Source organism: Camellia sinensis, chromosome 8 (assembly GCF_055761805.1).
Source record: "Camellia sinensis isolate YWXY chromosome 8, ASM5576180v1, whole genome shotgun sequence".
In the NCBI taxonomy this organism is placed as follows: domain Eukaryota; kingdom Viridiplantae; phylum Streptophyta; class Magnoliopsida; order Ericales; family Theaceae; genus Camellia; species Camellia sinensis.
The window spans coordinates 113,278,843-113,289,952 of record NC_138968.1 but is presented as its reverse complement, the minus strand read 5'-3'; the positions used below and the strand labels follow the sequence as shown (position 1 = coordinate 113,289,952).

Below are 11,110 nucleotides of genomic sequence, written 5' to 3'. Positions count from 1 at the left end.
GTATATGAGATGATTGGCGCCAGTTCTGGGCACTTGGTCGATTAGATTAATGAGTCTGCCCTTGCCCCAGCGAATGCATGAATTGGAACACTGAATGCTATTAGTTCATGGAGCGGCTGGGGCACATGAGATGATCGGCGCCAATTCTGGGCACTTGGCTAATTTGATTAATGAATCTGCATTTGCCCCAGCGAATGCATGAACACCGAATGCTATTAGTTCATGGAGTGGCCGAGGCACACATCCGGATTGGCGCAAGGCCTCGACCTTTGGTCATTTGGCCAAGGAGAGCCGGATCAAATCTGGCGAAAAGTTTTAAATTTTAGCATTGATGAGGTCGCCTTGGGGGTGTTGCACCCGTAAGGAATAAATGGGATGGGTGTTGGGCGCGCGAAGGGGCCATTGTTGCGTTCAGAGCCAATAAAGAGCAGTGTGGATAGCTGCGGATGGCAAGAAGATTATTCTACAACAGCAGAGGAGAAGGGAGAACACTGGCGGAGTTGAACGCAGAGATGAATCGAGGTGGCGAGCCTACGCGCACGGGGAGTAGGACGTCGAGGGAGCGTGAAAAACGCCAGCCCCACGTCATCGAAGTAGGTCTCCCAGGAGGGAAAAACAGCAATGGGGCAACTCCCCTCCACCACGCTCAAGAGAAGAAACTAGTGTGATGCCGCGCCCGTTAAGTTTTGCGGTTTTTGTGGGGAACAAACCGATGACGGAAGCGGATTCAATTGTTTATGACCCAAATTATGTATTATCGATTAGTTCAATGAAACATTATTTTAAATGTTTGCATGCTATTGCAACTTATGTTTATAAATTCAGCTACGATTATCCTCCATTTTTCGTTAACTGTGTTTATACTTGTCAATCATAATATTCACGAAAAGAGCGTCGAATTCGGAGGCTTATTGGTTTGGCCAATCGTGATTTCTACGAAGGGTGCTTCCGTATTCGGAGGCTTACTCAGCCCAACCGTGATTTCCACAGCGCTCCGAATTCGGAGTCTTATTCAGCCCAAAGTGAATGCCATGAAAGGCGCTCCAAATCCAGAGGCTTTTTGTGTTGGCCGATCGTGTCATTCACGAAGTGCACTCCGAATTTGGAGGCTTTATTCAGCCCAATCGTGTCATTCACGAAGGGTACTCTGAATTTGGAGGCTTTTTGTGTTGGCCAATCGTGTCATTCATGAAGGGCGCTTCGAAACCGGAGGCTTTTAATTTGTCGAACTAAAATTTCACATTGATAAGAAGTCTTGCATTATAAAAGCGAAAGTTATACACGACGATCATTCAAAACAAGTTATCACGCCCCACAAGTCGGGTTAATGATAAAATTTACGCAAATGCATGGAATTCCAAGGATGTGGTAGACTTCTCCCAGACATGTCTTTGAGCCAATATGCCCCTGTTCCTGCGATTGAATTGATCTGATAGGGGCCGTCCCAGTTAGGGCCTAATTTTTTGTCAGCCGGATTCCTGGCAGCGGGAAGTACTTTCTTGAGGACCAATTCTCCTGGTGTATAATAGCGTAGCTGAACACGTTGATTATATAACTTAGTGAGCTGTTGCTGGTACCGTGCCATGGATGCAAGGACATGGTCTCGTCGTTCTTCAATTAGAGTCAAATCCAAGGCCAACAGCATGTCATTTCGGCCCATATCAAAAACTCTCGATTTCAAGGTTGGGAGGCCGATCTCCAGGGGGATGATTGCCTGGGTTCCAAAGCATAAAGCAAACGGCGTTTCCCCAGTGGATCGCCTCGGGGTAGTGCGATGAGCCTACAACACACTGGGCAATTCTTCGACCCATCTGCCTTTTACTTTCTCAAGCCTCTTCTTGATGCCGTCTAAGATGGCTTTGTTGGAGGCTTTAGCTTGACCATTGCTCTGTGGATAAGTCGGGGTGAAGAAATAGGGCCAAATACCATACGTGCTGCAATGAGCGCTCTTGGAATACTGAATCGTGTTATGATATTTTTCCATACAAAACGCCTAACATCAGTGTCTCGAATGTGTGTTAGTGCCTCCGCTTGACCCATTTTGTGAAGTAATCTGTCGCGACAATCAAGAATTGCTTGTTCCCTGAGGCCCGAGGCAATGGCCCGATGATATCAAGCCCCCCATTGAGCGAACGACCAAGGACTGGTGATTGAGCTCAACTCCTCAGTAGGCAAATGGGTTAGAGGGGAAAACTTCTGGCACTGTTCACATTTCTTGATGTAACACTCGGCATCAGCTCTCATGGTTGGCCAGTAGTACCCCTGTGTTATAGCTCGATAAGCCAAAGAACGCTCGCCAGAATGGGCACCACAACTACCTTCGCGTATTTCAGTCAAGAGTTCATCCACTTTATCCGGATGAACGTATTCTAGGTATGGACCAGAAAAGGGGCTTTTTGTAGAGCTTTCCTTATGGATCTAAGTAATATCGCAAGGCTTTGTTTCGCAGTTTGTGCCATTCTTTCTTGTCCGTTGGGAGTTGTTCGGAAGATAGAAATGCAGTGATGGGGTCTATCCAACTTGGACCTGATTCTATGACATTGATTTGAATTGACTCTGAGGGGGCAATGCTCGGCTCAGGGATGAATCCTACTTCAATTATCTGTTTAATTTCTGAGTTGATAGCGGAGGCCAGGCAAGCCAGGGTGTCCGCATGTGTTCTGATCCCGGGCTATTTGATTTAATTCATGATGGTTGAATTTTGCCAGCAAAGAATTTGTCGTTTTTATGTAAGTTGCCATACAGTCATTTTTGGCTGCGTATTCTCTCTTCAATTGGTTGATGACTAGTTTTGAGTTGCAGAAGATAAGCAGACGCCGAGCACCAAGAAAAAGTGCATTTCGTAAGCCGGTCAACAATGCTTCGTATTCGGCTTCATTGTTCGATGCTTTGAAACCTAGTTTGACAGCCTGCTCGATTATTGCCCCGTCGGGAGCCATGATCACTACACCCGCCCCACTGCCATATTAGTTGGATGATTCATCACAATACAACTGCCAAATGTCCCCAACGTAAATTCTCTAGTTCGGCTTAGGTTGAATTTGATCAAACTTGAAGTTGGCGAGACATCCGGTGAATTCGGCCATAAAGTTAGTGAGCACTTGCCCCTTGATTGAGGTTCTGGGCAGAAATTGAATATCGTACTGGCCAAGTTCGAGAGCCCATTTTGAAATGCGCCCTGATGTTTCTGCACTACGGAGTACTGACCGGAGGGGGTAGTCCGTCAGTACCGCAATGGTATACCCCTGAAAGTAATGCATTAGTTTTCTTGTTGCCATGACGAGAGCAAGGGTGAGTTTTTCCAACGGAAGGTAACGTGTTTCGGCGTCAACTATTGCTTTGCTCACATAATAAACTGGCGCTGTTCCCCTAGTTCTTCCTTTAATAGTACGGCGCTGACAGCCCGGTCGGAAACTACCAAATATAAAATGAGCGGATCACCTACCAAAGGTGTTGTCAAGAGTGGAACTGATCGGAGGTAAGTCTTCAAGCCATCCAAAGCGGCTTCGCACTTGGGAGTCCATTCAAAAGCTTTACCTTGCCAAAGGGTATAAAAGAATTGTTGGCAGCAATCTGTGGAACAACTGATGAACCTGTTTAGTGCGGCGACCATTCCCATCAGCTTCTGAACCTCCTTGACCGACCGAGGAGAGCCAAGTTCTAGAATTGCTGTGATTTGCCTCGGGTTGGCCTCGATTCCGCGGTGATTAACAATGTAGCCAATGAATTTGCCGGATCCAATGCCAAAGGCACATTTGGAAGCGTTCAGCTTCATTTTATATTTGCGAAGAATGCTGAATGTCTTTTCCAGATCGGCTAGATGGGTTTGCTCTTCTTTGGACTTGACCACTATATCATCGATGTATACTTTCATAGTACGGCCGAGTTGCTCCTTGAACATGGCAGTGACTAATCTTTGGTAGGTTGCCCCGCATTCTTTAGTCCGAAAGGCATAACCTTATAGCAATCGGTTCCTCTTGGGGTGAGGAATGCAGTTTTGTCTTAGTCCTCCGGATGCATGGCAATTTAATGGTAGCCTCTGTATGCATCTAGGAAGCTCATATGTTGATGATATGCCGTTGCATCTACGAGCTGGTCTATTCTAGGGAGGGAAAAGCAATCCTCGGGACAAGCTTTGTTTAAGTTCGTGAAATCCACACAAATACGCCATGTTCCGTTTTTCTTCTTTACAACCACAGTATTTGATAGCCATGTAGGATAGGTCACTTCGCGGATTGCCCCGGCATCAAGCAACCGGTCAACTTCTTCGACAACTGCAGCAGTGTGTTCCGTGGCTGAACGCCAGCTTTTCTGGATAATCGGCTTACATTTGGGATCAACGTTTTAGCGATGCTGGGACACAGTTGGATCCACCCCCGGCATCTCATAAGGTGACCATGCAAATACATCAAGGTTGTCGAGTAAGAAGGAAATTAGCTCTTACCTGTCGACTTTATTCAGGGAAGCGCCGACCATGAAGAACTTGTTAGGACTCCCGTCAATTTCAACCCGATCCAGGGCTCCGGTTGCCTTTTCACTTGGGAGCCATCCAACATCGTCGAGGCCCTCCCGATCCGGCACCTTAATTAAATTCACTTCCAGCTCTCTTGGTGTCTTTGCGGCATGAAGATAGCATGCCTGCGTTGATTTCTGGGAACCTCGAATTTGCTCAATGCCGCATTCATTCGAAAAATGAAGTAGTTAATGATAGGTGCTTGGCACGGCCTGCATAGTGTGCAGCCAAGTTCGTCCCATGATGAGATTATACGGCGAAGGAAGCTTGACGACCAAAAATTCTATATCCACTGATCGGGAGCCTGTCCGAACTGCTAGTGTGATTTTGCCTAACGGATATTCTGGATTAGCGTTGAAGCTGAATAACAGATAATAAGCTGGAGACAGGTCCGACTCAGTGAAGCTGAGTTTGACGAAGGTCTTGCAGTTCATAACTTCCGAAGTACTTCCCTGGTCAATGAGGACACGTTCAACGGTGAATCGATTTACGTGTAATTCGATGACCAAGGGATTATTGTGGGGGAGCGTTACGCTGACCAAATTAGAATCATCGAAAGTAATATTCGCAGCTTCATGGGGCCGTTTCGCTGGTGTGATTTGCTTTTGGTGGTTAGGATGCGACTGAATTGTATGTATAACGGATGCCGTCGGCAAGCTGTATATCATATGGATTATACCAAGTGGAGGTGAATCCTGCTGTAAAACAACTATTTTGGTTGAGTTGTTCTTTCTAGGAATGGCAACGGGGCGGGGCGGGGCCGGGGACTACCCCCCCCCGTCCCCGATCCCCGAAAATAATACCCCCCCGTCCCCGTCCCCGATCCCCGACGGGGACCCATAGCCCGGCCCCATCCCCGCCCCCGATCGGGGATCGGGGATCCCCGACCCCGAAAAATCCCCGGTTTTTTTTTTTATTGTAAAAATCTGTAAACATTAATAAACATTCTCAATCACCCTTCACTACTGGATGTATAAATTTTGGAATTTTTCAGTTGGAATATCAACCCCTAATAGCTTCATTTTTTTAATTAATTAAAACTCAGCCACAACAAAACAAAACAAAAAAAAGAAAGAGAATAATTATTGATAAACATCCTGTAGCAAAACATCCTGTGATTGTAAAGATTGAGAACATCCATAACTAATTGAGAACATCTTGTAGCAAAAATAGTTAATCACTGATTGTAAACTAAAAATGTAAAGATTGGGTGTACATCCTGTGATTGTAAACTACCTAATCACTGATTGAGAACATCCTGTAGCAAAAATCCAGCAGCCAATAAACAAAATATCTGTCCAGCAGCCCACACACAAGAAAATTCAACAAGTAGCAAAGAGAATAATTAATCCCAAGCACAACCCGCAAAGGATAGGTTACCCAAAAATTGAAATTAAAAATAAAAAAAAATATCCATTACAACATAAAAAGGCAAATCCATTGTTTCTTCAAACCCATACAAATCACACAACTTCCATCATCTCCTTCAACTTGAATTCCTGTTAAATAACAAAAGAAAAAAAAACAAATAATTAATATTAATAATAAAATGTAAAAAATGTTAATTAAAACAAAAAAGATGACAACTAACACAAAAGTGGCACATGACTGATCTGAATCGATCTCATCATCATCATATATAGTTGCATAGCCCACCGATTCCAATGTTGAATTTCCTAAAAAGTAAAGAATATAAATTCAATAGTGAAATTATTCCATGATAATATAAATAATAAAAAGTGAAATAATAATATGTAAATTGGATGAAATAATACCTTTCATCTCTTCACCCCACAACCAACTTTGTGCACACATTAATGCTTCTAATGTGTTTGGATGAAGTCTACTACGATGTGGACTCACCAACCTTCCACTAGTACTAAATGCTGACTCAGAAGCAACAGTGGATACAGGAATAGCTAAAATGTCCCTAGCTATTGCTTGTAAGGTCGGATATTTTGGTCCACTAGCTTTCCACCAATTCAAAACATCAAAACCTGAAGTTCTTGGCAAAACATCATCTTCTAGATAATGGTCCAACTCTGATCTTACATTCTTCATTTTTTTACTTCTCTTTCTACTAACAAACAAATCAAATTCTGAAAGGGTCTCTGTAACAATTTCTGGATGAGCAGAAGAGTCACCACCAACATCGGTCTCCACACCAACTCGGTGCTGATACTCTTGCAACAAATCATAACAAATATAACGAACCCTATCAACTTCATCTTCAGCTTTGTCTCCATAAAGTTTTTTAAAATAAAACTCCAATACACTCATCTTATACCTAGGATCAAGTACAACTGCAACCCCAATAACACCATGTATCACTAACCAATATTTATCAAAATTTTCCACCATTTTTGATGCCATTGTTCTGATCACTTCAATTTCACAAGAGAGCCATTGAGACAGTGTCATCCTAATCTCACATAAAGCTGGGAAACAAACATTGGCTGTGGGATACTTTGTACTAGAAAACAACTCAGTAATAGAAAAAAAATTCTTAAACCTCCCACTAACCTCTTTAGTAAACTCCCATTCTTGCTCAGTTGGCACAGTCTTATATTGGGGCTCTCTAATTTTCAATCTAGAAAAGACATCCTTATACAATAAGGCTGTCTGAAGCATCAAGTACGTTGAATTCCACCTAGTTGCACAATCAAGTCCTAATTTCTTGGTATGTGGAATACGCAATTGGTTGACTGTTTCTTCAAATTTTTCTACTCTTTTTGGTGTTGCTGTCCAATAAGCTACACTCTCTCGAATTTTCTCCACACCAACTCGTATGACATCCAATCCATCTTTCACTATCAAATTCAAAATATGCGCACAGCAACGCATATGAAACAAAGTACCACCCAACAAAAGCGATGAATTACTTAACTTATCCATCAACATGGTAATCATGGCATCATTTGTGGAGCAATTATCAACAGTAACAGTCGAGATTTTTCTATCAATATTCCAATCCATCATACACTCAAGCAAAGTATCACAAAGAACGTCTTTTGTGTGTGGACATGGAACATAAATAAACCTAAAATATGATATTCATAAACAAGTATTAATAACATGCAAATTGAACTGAATAAGATTGAATTTTTAAATGATTTGCAAATTTACAAAAATATACCTCAAAATGCGACTTTGCAATGTCCATGAATCATCAATAAAGTGTGTGGTGACAACCATGAATCCTTTATTTTGATTGCTAGCAGTTCACATATCAGTTGTGATTGCTACCCTACTTTTATTATGCTCCACCAAACTCAATGTCTTCACCCTCTCATAATCATAAATTTTTAAAATATCACTCTTTATCGTATTTCGAGAAGGCACTTTAAACAATGGTTGAAGTGCTGCTGAATATCGTTTAAAACCAACATGGTCTACGATAGAGAGGGGATATTCATGCAAGATTATGGCATGTGACAACTCTTTCCTAGCAAAATCTTGATCAAAGATATAAGAATTCATTTTTGGAATCTCTCTACTAAAGTTGTTAGTTAACACTTTTTGCCTCATGTCCATCACTTTTTTCCTAGTACAACTCTTATGGTGATTATGCAAATGCCTAGTTCCATTTTTTGAATCACCTCCAAGATGCTTATTACAATAATTACATATTGCCTTCCACATCCCATTGACTTGTTGTTTTTTAAAATGTTCCCATACAATACTAGGTTTTCTTTTAGTTCCTCCACAAGTAGTATTAGATTCTTCTAAATCAATAACATGTTGATTAGAGAGGGGAGACGATGAGTTTGTAGGTGTGTTCGTAGCTGGCGATGAATGTTGTGACGCGTCACTCTCAAATGGTACTTGAGAGTTAACGGGTGCTTCAGAGTTAACGGGTGCTTCAGAGTTAACTGGTGCTTCAGAGTTAACATCTGACATTTTTAACCTTTATAAAAATAATATGGATTGAATGAATATAAATAAATTAAGTACTCATGATCTTTTAAAAAATTATGACATGATTGAAACAATTAGAAGATGCATTACAGAAGATTTATGATATAATAAGGAATTCCAAATCGACTTTGGTGATTGCAAAAGGAAGTTTATAAACTACTTGTGATCTTGTGATCTTTATAAACTACTTGTGATCTTTATGTTGGAGACTGGAGATTTATAAACTACTTGTGACAATCAGTTTTCTTAGTGGACTAGACAAGTTGTATTAGTGATAATATGAAAAACAAACATATTAATCTTTGCCTTAAAAACAAGTTGGGATTCAGAAGCTTTCACTAGTATAGCTTAAAAAACTGTTTCATGTCCTCCTCAACCTCTCTGTCTTTATGAATAATTGACCCAAAATATGAAAAAAGATCACTCATGTATTTCATGCTCATCAAGTTATACTCTACTTTCATCCCTGTCTATTTCTACTTCTGCTAAATTTAATACAACAAAATTGATGCAACTTTGAATATCACCTTTGTTCTTATCAGTTGGAACTAATGTGTTTTTATCCATTCATCAACCATTTTCTTAGAATTCAAGATCTTATTAAGCAAATTGGTCAACCAAAATGTTCCATCATCACCCAAACACTCCCAAACTTCAATGACAATTCCATCTGGTTCTATAGCTTTTCTTACTTTAATCTTCCTCATAGTCATAGCCTCCTTTACCTCATGAAGGAATCTATAATTAATATTACTATTAAAATTAACAAGTTCTAAAGTCTATGTTTCTTTCAAAAGGCTTTATTTAAATAGACAGATTATAGACAGATTAATAGACAGATTATAAGATCATCATCTTAATAGACAGATTATCAATAATATAAACAGATTATCAACAGATCAAACCTGATGTGAAAGATAATGATCAACAGATTATCAATAATTCACAAGCACCGATTATCAGGGTCTGGAGGTAGATCTACATAAAAAATACAACTGATTATCAATATAAAATAAATAAATTTAGAGACAGAAAAAAAAAAACAGAACTATATTGTATTTTTTATAGATCTATACTCAGATCTAAACACTCAGATATATATATATATATAATATACATATATGTAAACCTAGATCGAAATCCCTATAGAGAGAGAGAGAGAGAGAGAGAGAGAGAGAGAGAGATACCTAAACAGAGATGGGAGGCGCGGTGGTGACGGAGGGAGGATTGTCGGTGACGGAGGAAGGATCGCCGGTGACGGAGGGAGGCGCGACGGTGACAAATGAAAGAGAGAGGGACAGACGAGAGAGAGAGAGAGAGAGGAGAGGCGTGTGTTGTGTGAGTGTGAGAGTGAGAGGCTTCCTTTGAAATTGAGTGTCTGTCAAACCCTAACAAAACAAGCAGATGCATATATATATCCAGGGACCAAAGGGTCATTTTACGTCGGGGACCATGCGGGGCGGGGCCGGGGCCGGGAGGCTGGGCCGGGTCCGGTTCTGAAACACATATCCCCATCCCCGGCCCGGATATCATCGGGGATGAATTTTTGAATACCATCCCCGGACCACAGGGAATATTTTTCGGTGAATAACCGTTGAATTCGGGGTCGGGGGGTCGGGTCACCGTCGGGCCGGTTTCAGATTGCCATCTCTAGTTCTTTCAGACGTGTTGCTTAAGCTGACCGTCTTGTACTAACTCCTCAAGGTGATCCTTTAACTCATAACAACTGTCGGTATCATGACCGTGGTCTATGCGATATTCACACCGCCTATCCTGTCTCCTCGTGTCGGGAGGTCCCACCATCTTGGGTGGCCATTTAAAGAACGGAAGGTGCTAAACTTTAGACATAATCATGCTGATCGGCTCCGATAACTCCGTATATTTCTTGTCTACGTGCCTTATGTGCCTGCTATCCACTTGAAGTTGTTCATTAGCTCAGTGTGAACATTGGTCATTTGATCGGCGCGAATCTCATCTTTTGTCTTGTCTAGTCTGATTCTGTGGTTCAGGGCTCTGCGACGGTACATAATTTATCGGCGGAACGATTTCAGACGTGGCCGTCTTATTGACCTTGTGCCCGGTTTTGACCCGCAGGGCGTCATCTTCCACTTTGCAGTATTCCTTGACTTTCTTCATTAGCGACCAGATTGTTTTGGGGGGCCTTCTAGTCAAGGAGCTGCGGAGGGCACTATCGGGATGCAATCCCATTTTAAAGGCCGTAATGGCCATGGAGTCATTGAAGGCATCATCTACTAGATTAAAGCATTCCCAATAGCGCACCGAATACATACGTAGGGTTTCCCTTAGTTGAATTTGCATTGCCCAGAGAGAATCGGCCTGCTTCGGCTGGACCTCATTGGTGATGAACCTTGCCCTGAAGAATTTTTGGAGTTGACGGAAGCTCTTAATCGATGCCGGTTTCAATTTATAATACCATATGATGGCCAACGGTCCCAAACTGCTTGGGAATATTCGACACATAAGGGCCTCGTCGTCTGCATGAAGCGTCATGGCTTGCTTATAATGACGAATGTGATCAGTGGGGTCCGATTTTCCATCGTATAGGGTGAACAATGGAGCTTTGAACTTTTTGGGTAGCACTGCCCGTGCGATCCGTCGCACAAAGGGGTCATTTTGATCTTCTTCGTCTGAATCATTTATTATTCGCTTATTCCGTGC

The 11,110-nt window shown here is 41.9% G+C and overlaps 1 protein-coding gene across 1 annotated transcript; it reads right to left on the bottom strand.

The window, feature by feature from the left end:
• Positions 1–6,789: 6,789 nt before the first annotated feature.
• On the bottom strand, positions 6,790–7,708 carry LOC145797978 (zinc finger BED domain-containing protein RICESLEEPER 2-like). The gene is made up of 3 exons (XM_082885421.1): positions 7,650–7,708; positions 7,037–7,553; positions 6,790–6,816 (listed from the first exon to the last, which is right to left on the bottom strand). Exons 1-3 carry the CDS (start codon positions 7,706–7,708, stop codon positions 6,790–6,792), a joined length of 603 nt encoding a protein of 200 aa, XP_082741547.1.
• Positions 7,709–11,110: the final 3,402 nt, after the last annotated feature.